General features: G+C 33.4%; 2 protein-coding genes across 6 annotated transcripts; both read left to right on the top strand.

The window, feature by feature from the left end:
* Positions 1–1,792: 1,792 nt before the first annotated feature.
* LOC128879051 (probable serine hydrolase) lies at positions 1,793–8,609 on the top strand. 2 transcript variants are annotated; one of them, XM_054127855.1, is made up of 4 exons: positions 1,793–2,661; positions 2,762–3,968; positions 4,040–5,608; positions 8,512–8,609. In XM_054127855.1, exons 2-3 carry the CDS (start codon positions 3,821–3,823, stop codon positions 4,870–4,872), a joined length of 981 nt encoding a protein of 326 aa, XP_053983830.1. In that variant the 5' UTR covers positions 1,793–2,661; positions 2,762–3,820; the 3' UTR covers positions 4,873–5,608; positions 8,512–8,609. The 2 variants fall into 2 exon arrangements, with proteins under 2 accessions (XP_053983830.1, XP_053983829.1); XM_054127854.1 differs by having other exon boundaries at positions 1,793–3,968.
* Positions 8,578–17,059, top strand: LOC128879052 (ras-related protein Ral-a). Of its 4 annotated transcripts, none has more exons than XM_054127857.1 (6): positions 8,578–8,714; positions 10,175–10,293; positions 11,465–11,673; positions 12,250–12,424; positions 12,911–13,027; positions 13,115–13,209. In XM_054127857.1, exons 2-5 carry the CDS (start codon positions 10,189–10,191, stop codon positions 13,025–13,027), a joined length of 606 nt encoding a protein of 201 aa, XP_053983832.1. In that variant the 5' UTR covers positions 8,578–8,714; positions 10,175–10,188; the 3' UTR covers positions 13,115–13,209. The 4 variants fall into 4 exon arrangements, with proteins under 4 accessions (XP_053983832.1, XP_053983836.1, XP_053983831.1 ...); XM_054127856.1 differs by lacking the exon at positions 13,115–13,209 and adding an exon at positions 14,265–17,058 and having other exon boundaries at positions 8,579–8,714; XM_054127858.1 differs by lacking the exons at positions 8,578–8,714; positions 13,115–13,209 and adding exons at positions 8,848–8,973; positions 14,265–17,059.
* The last annotated feature ends 457 nt before the right edge of the window (positions 17,060–17,516 follow it).

Genomic DNA, 17,516 nt, shown 5'->3' with positions numbered 1-17,516 from the left:
TAAACGGTCGTTTGCTTTCGAACATTTCCAACCATGGAGGGGATGCGGATCGCCCGAATCCGCAGAATAACATCAGTTTCACAGGAGTACGAACGTCGCAGATGTTCGCCGACATGTTAGCGACAGTAAGAACACCCTTGCGAATGTTTTTAGGGTATGTTCTTGTTTCGTGTGCGCGCAGTGTGGACCCGGGGTAAGAGGCGACTAAAAGGGACAGGACGGACCGCGGGTTGTGGCACCCGCTGTCAGGTGGGGAGGGCCTTACGCTCGGAGGAGACATTCCGCCAGCAACGGTAGTGTTCGCTAGAGATCCCGGAGCCTCCCCTACAGCGCCGAGTCCGGCTACCGTGGAGTTTTAATGGGTATTCCCCTCCTGAGGGGCGAGTCCCACACTACTCCCTCCATTTGAGGGGGTGTGCGTAAACGCATTTCTCCACGTATAAAAAAAAAAAAGGTATATCGAAGCCAGACTCTCGCACTGTTGCCATTTTTGCTTCAGCACGCTAGTACTAGAGTCGGCTGTGCCGCGGTCTACGAAAAGTACCCAATTAAAAGGCACCGATTTTGATTAACTTTTTACACAATGATGATACCATTAACAGATGCAAGACATTTTTTCAGTAGTGATGATTCAGTGTAAAGGAGTGAGAGAATCATCAAGGTATTATTATGTAATATTCATCTTATAAAAAATATGTAATAACAGCATTTGTAAATAAATAATTCCTCGTTGTAAAATTTAAGTGTAGCATTTGAATGTGAATTCAAGCCCCGCAGAATGTTTGAACCCGACCCCCCAAAAGGTCACGTCGGCCCTGTCCCTAGTATACGAATATAGTATAGCTGCTATATATTGTAGTTTAACAATCTTTACAATCTAGCTACAGATTCATCGTTTGATATTATTATTACCTTGTCTTCTCTTAAAAATGTTAAGCCCCTTAAGGGGCGCCAATATTGCTAAAATCAGCACTGGGCACACAGCTCGGTGTCGCGCGCCAAGTCAAACTCCGAGTTGACTTCAGCGTCGGTTGCGGAAAAAATAGGAAGCTCGCAGACAAAGATACATAGATCCCTGTTCCTCCAATGATGCTGCGACAGGGACGGAGATACAACAATGGAGGAGAGACAAAGACAGGGTGATAGGCTGCTACATGATTTTTCCATGTAGCTGATCAAGTTGTTTGAAGGGAAGCAATATTTTTTAATAATTTTTTTTTTTAAATATTCCTTACACTTTGGTGCACGCAGCCCCAGACACCGATTTTGGTGTGTATGTATAAGTGCATGTATAAAAATATATCTATAAAAACGTACACTTTTATTGTTTATAAAGTTTTAAGGCCGAAATTGCAAAATTGGTCCCCGGAGCTGCATGCGGAGTGGTACCAACAATATTTCGGAAAAAGAATCGTGAGAAAATATTGCTTCTTCGCTTCGAACAACTTGATCAGCTTTGTTCCTATGAAATCTTGATGATTCGTATGGCAATATGGCTGCTTCGTTATTGCGCTTTCCATTACGGCGCTGTCGTCGTCTTTTCTGCTGTTATTATATCGTCAGTCTACACCTTCGACCATACAGTACATGGACCGCTCAAGCTATAGCATGAAGACTGTATAAGGAGATCCAACTCCCTAAGAAAGTTACTAGAAAACTTTTAGCATAATTCCGAATTTGAAGTTATGAATATTTCGTCCACTCGTGGGGCAAGTGCGCATAGACTACAATATACAGAGTGTCTCAAAAATGTTGTAACACCTTGAAAGGGGTGGTTCGGGAGGTAATTTGAAACAACTTTTTCCTTAGCGAAAATGTTGTCCGAGACTTTGTTAAGCAGATATTAACAAAAAACCCCGACCAATCAGAGCGCGCGTATACCGTTGAAGCAGCTGCGGTAGCGTATGAGCGTGGCCGCCTATCGTGTAGCCTACGCTCACCGGCATACTCGCGCTCCGATTGGTCGGGGTTTTTTGTTAATATCTCCTCAACGAAGCCTCGGACAACATTTTCGCTAAGGAAAAAGTTATTTGAAATCACCTCCTGAACCACCCCTTTCAAGATGTTACAACATTCTTGAGACACCCTGTATATATGTCATATGTATATGATAATACATACAATTACAATATATTTAATGAATAATTTCTTTCCAAATGCGTTATCTATGGAAAATATAGGAAAATAGGAATTATATTCTTGTAAGCTGTAGGTCAAGAATAGTAAGGTGAAATGTTCCTATCTTATAAATAGCTAGATCTCTATACTGACTCTACTCAGTATAACTCAGCACAACTCTTTATACTGATAATAGTTCATAGAACACAAAGACTGAATAATGTAAGGATAAAAGTGTTCAAGAAAGATACGACTGCTAACGGAATGTATTACAGACTTGTTAAGTTTTTAAGGTCTATTTAGTATTAAGGTACTATGTATTATACAAATTTACAATTATACAACTGGTGAAGATGTAAAAAAACTATAAAACAAAAAGAGGAGTGCTATTTGGGCATCTCTGCCTATGCACTTAAATAAAAAAAAACTGAACTAAAACTAAACTGAAGACAATGACATAAATGCGCGCCATCTAAGAACGCCTGTTTACAACAAGTGATCGGAAGAATGACATTACCTACCTAATGGACCAATAGAGCATCGGTAAAAGTCAATATGATGTCAAAAATGCTCAACTTTAAATATTCATAACTTTTAAACCGTTGGATTTCTAACATTAAAACTTCCTTTTTTTGTTATCTAGGCCAGAGGTTTCCAAACTTTTTAGTCGAGCGGGTCCCTTAGTATACAGATTATTTTCGGCGACTCCTTTAATACCAATCAATAGGAGACTAATCTGAAATATGTTAGACAGACTACATTTTGTGACACAAGCTAACTAAATATAAGTGTTACTATTTCATAAAACTTAACTTTACCAATATTTATTTTTCTTTCTCTTTATCGACAATTCAAATTTTCGGTTCTGTTTTATAATTGAAATTTCTTCCTAGCCGGATAAAAATAAATAAATGTGTATCTTCATTATTTATTTAATTTTTTAACTCTAGTAATAATAAATCAATCATCAATGCAATGGATGAATCACTGCGCATTTTCTCAAATCGTGGAATTAAACTAGAGACTGCCACCCTCATTTCCTTTTACCACGTTGATTTTTTATCTATACTTATATGAGCTGTCTATTATGAAAATGGGGCAAGTCCATTATTTTTTACAATGCAATTCTTATGAAGAAATTTTGTTTTATGAAAATTTTATTGATTTTGAAAAGAAGGATCTCCAAATTGAATGAAAATATAAAGATAATACCAAAATAAAAGTTTATCCATCATTAACTCCAGTTTTTCATTATGTGAACTTACCCCTTTTTCATAATAAAAAAAATTCAATAATTTTTAGTGCCCAGAAGTAAAGTTTAGCCGAAATTTGTTGCTTACATTTTTTCTGTTCCATTTCAAATTTTGTTCACCATAGAAGAGGGAACGACCCCACTCCCCTCTTCCCCCTCCCTAAATACACTCTTGATCTAGATAGCGATGTCTTTCCAAATTCCTTATTTTATCTTTATCCACAAATTGAGAAGATACTACATACGGTTTTGATGAAGTGTTTTTTTTATATCTGTTTATGATAAATAATATACGATAATACTAATGTTTTAAATGTAATAGTAATTTATTAAAAGAAACTAATTACCTATACTGTGTGTATAATTAAGTTGTATTATACTTTGTACTTTCTTTTATGTTTGCGTGACTCATAATTCAAAAGTGTAAAATAATTTGTAAAAAAAATCAACATGTACTATATTCCGAGTCATGGTATTAGAATGTACTTCAAAATGAATTCAGGATTTCTATTAAAAAGAATGTTACATACTAATACGCAACCATTACTGAATTCAGTAAAAGAAGTAGAAATTAAAGTACCAGGGTGGCAGATTAAAGGTAAGTGCAATGACAATGCAAAATCGAATATAACAAATTCAATTTCACCCTAAAAATACAATTCTTTGAAGGAAAATTATGGGGACCAGAAGACAAGCAACCTATATTAGCTTTACATGGATGGCAAGATAATGCTGGATCATTCGATGCACTTGCTCCAATTCTGTCTGAGAATACTCCGATATTGGCTATTGATTTACCTGGTCATGGATTATCTAGTTGGCTACCTACAGGAATGATGTACAATAATATAATGTACATACTACTGATTAAACGAATACAAAATTATTTTGGATGGGATAAAATAAAAATAATGGGACATTCCTTTGGTGGATTTTTAAGCTTCTACTACGCATCTCTTTTGCCAAAGGATATGGAATACGTAATACTATTAGATGTTCCACTTCTTAGTATGCCAATATCTAGGACTAAATACAATAAGTACTTCTCTGAAAACATATCTAAATTCATAGAGATGGACGAATTTACATCTAAACCAAAATACACAGAAACAGAAATCATAACTAGATTGATGGCTGGTATGAAAAACAGTTTAAATGAAGCTTCATGCAGAATGTTAATGAAACGTGGTGCTACAAAAGAAGAAAATGGAACATATACTTTCAACAGAGATCCAAGAATTAAGTATCTTCCTCTTCTTTCACAATTTATCACAGAAGATATACAAATGTCTGCTGAATGTATGACATCTCCGTGTCTCCTGATCAGTGCAACAAAATCACATCTATATAACGAAGCCGATGTATCCAAATGCGTGAACCTTATGAAGGACAATAAAACTGTTTACTGGGAGAAAGTTGAAGGACTGCACCATGTTCATATGATGGATCCAAAAGCTGTAGCTAATATTATTTTTTCATTTTTGCAAAAATATAACAAATAAAATATTATGTTAATACATAAATCAATTTAAATTCAATGCGTTAATCTCATTCGAAACCTTTATTTTTCCATCTTCTGAGGCTTTTCGATATTCCTAATTTAACAGGAATTTATATTTAATTTTACATGCAAAGCATCTCGAATTCTATTATCAATTATCCACGAAGGACTTTTTCAAAAATTGCATGCTTCTTTTTTTTCTCATAACATTCCAGTTACAAATTATTTCTTTATTTATTGCCTCGTGAGTGAAAGTACAAATGAATAAATAAAAAGAAATACTCTAAAAAGTTCTGCAAGTACTTATCTGACAATACTTCTTGAAAAAACTTCTCTGATTCGCTTGTGTACAAAATGAGAAGTAATTGGTCGAAAAAGAATATAGTGACGTCAAGAAAAATCGCGTGATCGCTCTCGAAGATACGAAACTCGTCGATCACGTCGATTCACAAGGATGCCATAAATCCCCTCCACTTTTCTCCGGCAGGTGCGATAAACGAATGATGCGTATGCGCAGTGTTTGAAGGCCATGGTGCCGGCCAGTAAAGTGTCTAATATGTTCGCGAAATTGGCGTCCTTAGCTGCCCCCCTTCCCAAAAAATTTACGATATGCAATATTTTTATAATATTAATACTTGATTATGTGAGCCAATAACCGATTAGAAAATCTGTTCGAAAATAGGAAACAGATTGTAAACTTCTAGCCAGGAGATAATTAGGACCCATGGAAAAACTAGGTAACTTTATTAGCTATATGAACCCAGGGCCGGCTTTAGCAATATTGGCACCCCGGGTACGATTATCGTGGCGCCCTTTCAGGGGTATACAGGGTGTCCCAAAAGTCGTGTAGGAGCCGGAAATGGGGGATAGCTGAGACTGTTCTGAACAACCTTTTCCTTTGCAAAAATATCGGTGGAGGCTTCGTTATTTAATTATTAACGACAAACACCGACCAATCACAGGGCCCGATTAGCGCCCGATTAGCGCACGCTCAGCTGGCTACACTACACAGCGACCTGGCGCAACCAGCCAATCCTAGCTCGAGCTTATTCTCTCGCTGCTGATCGCGCGCTAATCGGGCCCTGTGATTGGTCCGTATTTTTCGTTACTAATTCAAAAACAAAGCCCCATCCGACATTTTTGCAAAGGAAATTGTTGTTCAGAATCGTCTCAGTTACCCCCCATTTCCGGCTCCTACGCGAGTTTTGGGACACCCTGTATATATCGGTATATTCGTATATTAGGGACACCGGACTGCTGGATACTCGCGCTCTGATTGGTCGGGGTTTTTTGTTAATATCTCCTCAACAAAGCCTTGGACAACATTTCCGCTAAGGAAAAAGTTATTTGAAATCACCTCCTGAACCACCCCTTTCAAGATGTTACAACATTTTTGGGACACCCTGTATAAATAAAAATTGTCACTGGGTAGTAGAAACAAGTGTTAATAATATAAAAATACATATTACTTATCATAAGCGAAACTCAAAATTGTCCACATTGCGTCGTGATTGATATCATTTTCATCAGAAAAATCTCGCCAATACATTGCATATACAAGGTGTTCCAAAAATGTAACATCTTCAAAGGGATGGTTCGCGACAGCAGTGATGGGCAAAACCCTAGGCTTCGAATAAATCTGAAGTTTGCTGATATATTTGTCTCGTTTTTTCTTTTGAAAATTTTTCAAAGAAGGAAACGAGACAAACATATCGGCAAACTTCAGATTTATTCGAAGTCTAGAGTTTTGCCCATCTCTGGTTCGGGAGGTGATTTGAAACTTTTTCCTTAGTGAAAATGTTGTCCGAGGTTTTGTTGAGGAGATATTAACGGAAAACACTGACCAATCAGAGCGCGAGTATACCGGTGGAGCGGCCGCGGTAGCGTATGAGCGTAGCCTTGGCTACGCGCGTTCTGATTGGTTTTTGTTAATATCTCCTCAACGAAACCTCATACAACATTTTCGCTAAGGAGAAAGTTGTTTCAAATCACCTCCCGAACCACCCCTTTCAAGGTATTACAACATTTTTGAGACACCCTGTATTTTTATCAAGATACAACAAAAAAAGCATAAAAACTTGGACGAATATTAAGAAACTAATATTAACTACGGTCACAGATATTATCCAGATATATTATCTAGAGGGGATGCGGATTGCCCAGTTTCGACAAAATAACATCAGTTTCACTGGAGTACGAACATCGTAGATGTTCGCCGGCATGTTAGCGACAGTAGGAACACCGTTGCGAACATTTTAGGCTATGTTATTGCAGGACCGATGTTGTGGGGGGGGGGGGGTGCGGTCAGGCAGCCGCGCCAGATACTTTTGGGGCGCCAAATCTTGCTACAGCATTGAGCTCTATCCTAACTAGAGTGTGAACTCTTGTAGGAAGAAGTAGAGGCGACGAAAGTCCGAGAGAAATGCAAAATGGGTGGTTCCGGTATTATCCTATAGCAAATTTATTTGTAAAAGGGGAACAAACGTACGCCGTAACATAACCTACCCAAGCATCGCTGAGCATTGTCGAATGAGTTACTTTCAGATTCTTTTCCGCATAAAATTGGATAAATACAATATAAATTGAATTGTGACAAGTTGTTGGATATTTATGTTCAAATAAATATATAGGCAACAGAGTAATGTTTCACTGCGTATTTATTATGGATAAAAACAAAATGTGGTAAATATAAGGTTATGTATTTACAAAGATGTGAGGTTGCTAGTAACACGGTCAGCTACGCAACCTCTCGGTTTGCAAGCGCGGATCGAACTAACTGTCGCACAAAATTCGAAGCTATTCCTAAGGTCGTCTTCGATACCTAGGTAGTCGACAGCGTCGACGAGTGTCCAGATCATGCGAACACGGTTTATGACGCTAAGCCTAAATTGCTGTGTTAGGCTCACGTATCGAGTGCGTACAGTATTCAGAGGAAGCAAAAATATCTAGCAATCCCAAATAAAGCCCGAGTTTGGCGACGAACTCGGTGTCGCATCTGGCTGTGGGGTTTTGCCTACAGTAAACTTTTTCCACTGTATTCAAAATACTATTTGACTTTAGCTAAAATCCAACACAAATAATAAAATTTAGCTCTATACCAAATTGTATATATTTGTATGATCTAAATTATGGTATGAAAAATTATGTATACTATTTCATTATTATGTCATTATTATTAATGCTTCTATCGTTTTATATATATATATATATATAAATAGGAAATAAAGTTCAAATCTGTACAAATATTTTTTTGTACGCATCAAATAATTGCTAGTGCCGCGAAAAGCAAACAAAGACGAGTCTGTTCTCCCTCTACAAATAAATTTGCTATAGGATAATACCGGAACCACCCATTTTGCATTTCTCTCAGACCTCCGTCGCCTCTACTTCTTCTTACAGTTGTTCACACTCCAGTTAGAATAGAGCTCAATGGTTACGCTCTGCTCAGTGTACAAAGAGTAGGCTTGAGCAGTCCATGTATATGTATATGGTCGAAGATTATTATCTTGTCTTCTTTTCTTAAAAATGTTAAGCCCCTGAAGGGGCGCCACGATAATCTTGCCCGGGGCGCCAATATTGCTAAAACCGGTCCTGGGTTCATTTGGTCTCTGCCTTATCTTGATGCTGATCTTGCTTTCAGCCGGTATTATAGATTGTAGTACAGAAAAGAGCCAGTAGGGTGCACGGTTGTACCGGTGTAATTAATTGTCGGTACTATCAGTCGCGGTTGGTCCAGGTTGGTCGCGGTCAGTCGCGGTACAGCTAGGTACAACGAAGGAAAGTGTGACGACTGAGGTTGTAGGAAAAACTTCGAAGATTTTTCAATTGACACGATCCTCAAAGGTATTTACTCGATCCATGTTTGTCATCGTTGAAGATAGGAACTGCGTTAAGGCGAACATAATCCGATGTATGATGAGAAAAACGTGGTTTGTTATCGAAAGCGACGTTTCTTGAAAATTGGGCGTGTGGCACCGCCTTTATCGTTATTTGTCATACGTACACATTCAAGTGGTTTTAATCATTTTATTTCTCTGTACAGATTAGTGTAATATAAATGCAAACATCGGTTCGGATTTCATTGGAATAGGGATACTGTTCTGTACGTTTCGTTTCAACATCTTTCCGTTCTTGTATCTCTGAATGTACAACGTATAAACACGAGACAGAAACAAATATGCCACTCTGTTTATACCACAATTGTTGAGTTTCTTTTCATCCGTGAACTTTGAAAAATCATAATCTAGTTTTGTAGCGGTGTGTACATGTGTAACCTTTTCATACATTTGCTTATGTGTCACTTCCTATTCGTCTATACAAGTTTCCTTGCGATACGAAGGGTCGTTAACATCACGTACCTTTCTAATAGGAAATAACTACTAACAAAGTTTTTTTCCGCTGTTTATGTCGTTTAATCCGCCTCTCTACTGAAAAATATTAGTATGGTCCCATATATACAGGGTGTCCCAGCGTCGGTGGTACAACCGAGAGGGAGGTGATTCTACATAAAAAAACAAATGGAAAATAAAGAACAAAATTGTTTCATTTGAGGTTTTGTTCTCGAGAAAATCGATTTTGAATATTAAGCGAGTACGGGTACACTTAACTATGGCCTAGATAGATGGATCTCGATACAGACTTTAAATTCACTCTAAATCAGAAAGACAGAAATGAGTAATACAGCACATCATCTTGATACTAATGATATGAGTACTACTTATAAGTGACATATGACTTGTATCGAGATCCATCCATCTAGACCATAGTTACATGTACACGTACTCGCTGAATATTCAAAACCGATTTTCTTGAGAACGAAACCTCAAATGAAACAATTTTATTCTTTATTTTTCATTTGTTTTTTTTTATGTAGAATCACCCCCACCTCTGCTGTACCACTGATGCTGGGACACCCTGTATATCGATTATAATTATGATACAATTATCGCTCATATATATAACTGGCATGTTTGGTAGTTATTTTGAAAGTTGTAATTCATTAAAAGAAATTAATGCATTTTATTAATTCGTACAATTGAACCATTGTGTCAAATAAGTAGCAATGCAGTATAGGTAAATATGTATTCCTGTTCTGACCCTGTTCTTACATTTCTCATGCTGACAACAGTTTTTACATCCTTCCTTTCTTAAGTATAACTGTACTTTAACAAAAAATGTAGCGCAATATTTACACAAATATATGTTATTTTTGTTTATATATAATCTCATATTTGTTAAATTATATATAAACTTTTTATTTTTATATAGATATAGAGTCTCCAAATCAGTACATTTGATTTCAGGTAGTTGTAAAAACATGTCAAAAAAGCCAGGTACCACACAAGCAATGCATAAAGTTATAATGGTTGGAAGTGGAGGTGTTGGGAAATCTGCTCTTACATTACAATTTATGTATGATGAGGTATATGAAACACATAATAAAAACTATAATTTGAGATTATGATTATAGAAACTGTAGCTCATTCCTAAGTGTAGACACAAGACAAAGTTGAATCCGGCATTGACGATTATTTTTTAGAAATTAATTTTTTATGGTTTGGTATAACAGTATGGATTTGCACTTGTTCGTTTTTACATAATCTGAATTTTCTCCTTATTTTGCACGTAAAACTATTAAGGTGTGACCAATGGAAATGTAATCCTTTATAAGATATCTTATATTTTATGTTTATAGCCTTTAGTCTAATTGTATATATATTATCAAAAGATAGTCTCTGTTGCAGGATTCAACTTTGTGAACTATAGTTTGTCTAAATTTCCAGGCTCTCAAGGGGACATCATACCTATAGGCTCATGAACTTGTATAACGATTCAGATTTTTATTCTATAGGTAAGAAAAATCATAACTTTCAAAACTTGTGTGCCGTCGGGTCTTAGTTTTCATAATATTAATTGTCCAAGTTTGTAAATTTTCGTCATGAACTGAAAGATCTTCAGTTTAAAACCATCCCTACAATTTTTATAAATATGACAAAATTTGCGTAGTTCGGGGCAAAATTAATACCAGAAAGAACAATATTTGAAAATGTTATCATTAAAAATATAGTGCTTCTAATGTTTTCTACTAATATTTAATATAATTTAATATAATTCAGTTGTTTAGCTATAGATAAACGTTATATTAACGTACAGTAATTTAATTTTGTGATTTAAAAAAAAATTGTATAAATATAGTATTCAAAATTAGACGTAAAAGTAATGATTTTACGAATTTGGTGGGATTTTGGTGATTGAAATTTTTGTTTATATAGATAATAAAAGAAAAATAGAGGTCCAAGGATGAGATTCGAAAACCAGGATCTACAGCATGTGACTTAGACGCTCCAGCCTCTAGGCCAATTGCAATCTGTAGGGATGCCTTCAAACTGAAGACTTTTCAGCGCATGAGGGAACTTTAAAAACTTTGACAATTAATATTATGAAAACTAAGGCCCAATGACACACAAGTTTTGAAGGTTATGATTTTTCTTACATATAGAATAAAAGTCTAAATTATTTTGCAAGTTCACGAGCTCATATATGTGATGTCCCCTTTTTAATTTATATACATATATATTTCATATTTATATTAGTTTGTAGAGGACTATGAACCAACGAAAGCAGATTCCTACAGAAAAAAAGTTGTATTAGATGGAGAAGAAGTACAAATAGATATCCTAGATACTGCAGGACAGGAAGATTATGCAGCAATTCGAGATAATTATTTTCGAAGCGGAGAGGGATTTCTCTGTGTGTTTTCTATAACGGAAGACGACAGTTTTCAGGCTACTCAAGAATTTAGGTAAGCAATAGCATACGTTTAATGCTAGATAATCTCGTAACATGAATAAATATATAAAACTTCTTCAAATACTGACATGCTCTCTCTGCTCAATTTTTAAAAAATCTTACTTTATCGTGAGAGCAATATCTCGATAAACCTTGATATAAATAGAAATATATATGTTCCTAATATGTAAGGATCTAACCATATTAGTTATAATTAAACATGTTCGTATACAATAGCTTACTTCTTAATTTTTTTACGTGTTACATGTAAGGCCTCACTTTTATTTCTATATATGAACAATAAAAATACAGTTAAACTTCTATAACCCAAGTTTTTTTTAATTCGATAGTCTCTATTAGTTAAAGCTTTATCTATTTTCCTTGGTAAATCTTCTGTAACTCAAAAAATAAACTGTAGTTATTTCAAAGCAATGTAGCATACATTTAAAATCTACATACTTATGAAAAGCTTTGAAAGTAAAGGAAGAATAATGCTTGTATCAATTATAATTTTTCTTAATGATTGTGGGTATATTTCTATTTCTCTATCTCTCTAAGAAAACACTAATGTTCAATCCTTTATGCACAGAGAACAGATTCTTAGGGTAAAAAACGATGAGAACATTCCATTTCTATTAGTGGGAAATAAAAGTGATTTACAAGAGAAAAGAAAAGTCAGTTTAGCCGAAGCTCAAGCCAGGTCGCAACAGTGGGGTGTACCATACGTAGAAACAAGTGCGAAAACAAAGGAAAATGTCGATAAGGTAATTACTAACAAAATTATATTATATTCTTATGTTTTTTATAATGTGGTATGGGAATAACAATAAAAAATGTGTTCTACAGGAGACAATCTTATTTAGTATAGGAATTCATGCTTTTCAATAGTATTTTATTGATAGTTGCAACATTTATTTATTTATAGTTGTATGTAAACATTGTATAATGTATATGCATCTTTGTTATTTCTTTTAACACATACTATTTCAATTGTATTGTAACCTTTAAAACATAAAGAAATTGCATGAGATATATGTTTATTTAGCTTCATTTTGCAATTTTTCACATATCATTCTGTTTCCTTTGCTATATAGACATCTTATAGCTTGTGCACATATATATCTCTGTATGCAACACACATTTGTACAAGCACACGATAAATATATTGATAATGCATATATCTTTTAATTTATAAAGCACCTTTTTCCAAACCTCGAAGCTTTCAGACAGCATCAATTGCACATTTACAGGTCTTTTTCGACTTGATGCGTGAAATAAGGTCGCGCAAGATTGAGGACAAGTCCGCGAGTAACGGTCGTGGAAAGGACCGTGCGAAGAGGAAGAAAAAGAAGTGCATTATTCTATAGGTTTGCTGTTATTTTGCACTGATTTAAGTTTTTATATTTAAAAAATCCGATGATGTTTTAGTATTATAAATGAATTATAAATTGCAGCATTCGTTTCATTTTTTTTTCTTCTAAAATTTCAAATAAGTATGAATACATACAATTATCGGCAAGCAATAATCACCAGAAGTATCAGCCTTTTACGAGAGTGTCACAGGCACGTACAAAAGAAGAATTTCTATATATTCATATATATATATATATATATATATATATATATATATATATATATATACCGCTTGTAATATTGACACGCTTATGCCTGAAATAATGCATATGCATGTACCACTTCAGTTTAATGTCCCAAGTTACAAAGGAACAGAGTGACTGCCTATCATTGTTTTCGAGGCATTCACTTTAGTAATTAAAAGAATGAGAATGATTCTGTGAATTGTATCATAAAATAGTAAATATAGCTTGCTGTTCCGCATGTTTATCATAGCAACACAAATATTATACATCATTTTATAATAAATAAATTCATAGGTATTTGTGATCCCTCATGCAATATATTTGGGACATTTTCGACCTTATCAAGAGTTATTCCAAAAATTAAAACGCGAAAATGTATAAATTAGTGGTAAAAGGAAACTTAATCTAAGATATCTTTTTATTATACAAATACTTACAGTGTATTAGAAATGATAAAGAATAGTCTACTAATTAATATGATTATAACGTGAAAAATTATACACGGTCGAGCCACTTTGTTGTTTGTATTGTAATATTTCCTGTTCCATAGATGAATGGAAGAATAATAATAATATAAGAAATCTGTATAGTTTATGCATTTCTATCGGCTAATTTTTAAAATACCATATTTAAAATTAATTGACGAGCACTAAAATGTAAAGGTCGACAAATGTTTTAAATATATTACATGGGAAGACCATGAATATTTATGAATTTATATCTTTTAAACAACCTAGCAATTTCTACAATTATCGCTTCGTTATGTTTTTATTTGTTAAACACTCTTTTCTACTATATACATTAGGTGTATTGAGGTTATAAAATTAAAACAATGGACGTGAGCAGAAACTTTAATTTTAAATCTAAATATTGGTAGTTAAGATATAGGACGAAATTTTAACATTACATTTAGTATATTGATTACAATAACCTTTGGAATTTTTATTTAATAGATGGACGAGAATAATATGTTGAAAATCCACGATTTCTGTGTATTATATTACAGGTATTCTTTGACTTAATGCGTGCAATAGCTGCACGTAAAGCACAGGAAAATCAAGGGGACGGGAACGAACGTAAGAAGAAAAGAAATTGTTGCATTTTGCTCTAACAAACAAAACAATGCGTATAGCTTCTATAACAGAACGTTCAGCTCCTAATTGCAAAACCTGAGTAAGAGAAAAAAAATGTATTTATATACGTATATACATATATGTTATATATACATAAAAGTTTTCTAACACTTTACAGTGAAATGACACTATACAAATTATAAATATTTACGTTTAAAACACATACAGTTTACAAATTCTTCAATAATTATTGAGTTGAGGATTTCAAAATTTGTACCATTTTTCATACAATTGCTAATTGATTCATTTATATTGCACCGATACATACAATCATAATTCACATCTATTGCTAATGATTCACATCATACTTTTTACTGTAATATAAAATCTATGAAAATTTGTAATAGAGCACAAAAATACCTTACTTATTAACGAAATTATTTTTTAATTTTTCATTTATTCTTAGAGTGCTGAAATATATACAGTTGTTTAAAATAATAATTTATGAAAGTGAAGATTTGAATTCTTTGAAGAAATATATATATATACATATGTGTGTGTGTGTATATATATATTATATATAAACTATATTATATATATACACGCATACATTATGCACAATGTTCCATAATCGCTAAAGACAGTTACTCAGATGATTAAAAATATTTATTATGAAAATATTGTAACTGACTCTATTTGCAAATAAAATTACTATATCTTCACTGATGCATTTTGTACGTTTATTTATTTGTAACCTTGAATAATTTCAGCACTCTTGCATTAGCTTGGCATCTGTGAACAAGGTTTTATCAATTAAGTTCTGTTCAAAGTATTTATTTCTTAATGCGTACAGTCACAACACTGTAAAGTAATGAAGACGTGTGGTAATTAATTTACAATTTGCTTATACTTTGTGGAATTGCAATTTATTATACGCAAGTATATATAAACCTAAAAGTGTTTGATACTTTTACTGTAAAATGGCTTTGTACCCTGGACATGCAAGTAATCATTTTTTAGCTGTTTGTGTCTGTCATCTTAAACCACATTAAAAAGTTCGTTTGACCATAATTTTGGAACAAAGACAAAAGTTTTAACATTTCTGTCGTATTTGCAGTAATTTTTGAAAGTTTAGATTTTACAATTACATGTATATATTTACAATTACATGTGGTAGTAATGAAAGTTTGAATATTTAACAAACCTTACATATTTGCATCCAGGTCTAGCACTGCCATTATTTTAATTTCTATGACTAAATTACTTACATGTAATTTTTGTTAGATGCGATTTGAAGAGCCTGTTTAGTTTGATTTATGTTAATTTGACCTCACATCAAAAGAGTATTAAATGTATATGCATTTGAAAGTTTAACTCGCTATGTGAAGATGAATGTGTTTCTGAAACGAACCAAGAATATAGTTGTATACAAAATATTCCGTTTATGAATTAATGGACTTCGATAGACTGAAACCATGATCAATCGACTTATCTGAAAAGACTTGAACCTCTATGAGGTGCATTTATTTATGGAAAAATACAATAAGAAAATCTTATAATTATATTTGCAGTTTTACGACTATATATGTATATGTATTATTAAATATTCAAATTTTACGGGATGATTATGGTTTGGAAACATATTTGTTAATACTAAGGTGGTTCATAAGTTTTCTTCCTTTTCTTTTTTAGGAAATTTAAACATGAATATAACAACAAATAGAAATTGTTTAATTAAAGATTACTATTATATTAAAAATATAATTACTATTCTTTTAATGTTTGTCCTCAGTTGCTTTCAAGATTTGTTCATTTTCGGCTTTTCTTTCCAAATTTTTTTGAATATAACACGTAAGTCATTGATTTAAAGTAATGTGTATCGAGACCATATAAATAAATAAATAGTCCGTTAAGAAAACATACAAAAGTAATACTAACAAAAATTGAAGAAACTTATGCACCATTAAACTAATAGCGTTTTTTAGAATAAGTGATACTTTTTGTGCATTTGAGTTTTCATATTTTTGTACTATTGCTATTAATTGTGCCTTTTAAGTGTTCACTGTTAACGAATTGAGATTAGTATTATGATAGAATCCTTTAAAAAAGTTACCACTGTATATGAATAAAACCATATTTCATCCTATAAACATTTGTATGGCATTCATTATATCATATTTGCAATTATATGTATATTCGAGTTATCGCTTTATAATAAATTATTAAATCATATTTATGTAATCTTCACGTGCTATCATCTGTTATCGACCACATGTCTATAGTAACTTTTTAATAAAACGTATTTTATATCAATTAGAAAAGACTATGTGTATACAACTTTTATATTGTCTACGTGAAAGTGTCCGAAATGTATTACTAGTTTGTAAATTAATGAGATTGTACGAAATAGTTGTCAAATAATGTTCTATCAGTTCAGTCATTGCACAAAATTTAATAAATGTAGACAAATTAGTGCTTGCAAGCAGAAAAGAGAACTTAATTTTTCCTTTTTCAATTGTATAGAAATAACATTTATATAGATTGTATATGGATTTTTTATATACAAATGGAAAAATACGACCAATTATTTATGGAAATAGGTAAAATTTTCATATAGATATACATTTTGAATAATGAATAACATTGTTTATCTGCCATATATTGAATTAAATTTATCATTTAAACGATGGAATAAAATATTGCACAGTAAACAAAGAAACTGTTAATTATCCAATTTTTTAATTATAATTCAATTGAATAAATCACTAAACGTTATTTTTATTTGTCATTTATTATTCGAATAAAATTCGGTTCGTCTATTATATTTATTCTGATTAAAGATAATTTTCGCGTTAAAAAAAATTGCTTTAGGCCCCAATTTTGTAATATATTATATGCGATACCACAGCCACAACCAACTCTAGTGCTAGCCATGCTAAGCAATGCTGAGAGACATGGCGTAACTTATCGTCCAACGCTCGCATAACTTCGCGTCCAGCCGACGATACATGCAATTTTATGGAAAACGGGTGCACGCATGCTACCATCACGTGCCAGTCAAGTACTCTTGAGAAGCGAGAGGTATATCACGTGAGTGACCGCCGCTTTGCAACAAGGACAGCAAAAGCAAATTATCGCGCATCGAACAGATTGGTCATGTACCGTACGAATGCAAACTTCTCGAC

This window comes from Hylaeus volcanicus, chromosome 6 (assembly GCF_026283585.1).
Source record: "Hylaeus volcanicus isolate JK05 chromosome 6, UHH_iyHylVolc1.0_haploid, whole genome shotgun sequence".
NCBI lineage: Eukaryota > Metazoa > Arthropoda > Insecta > Hymenoptera > Colletidae > Hylaeus > Hylaeus volcanicus.
This window is presented reverse-complemented; position numbering and strand designations above follow the sequence as displayed.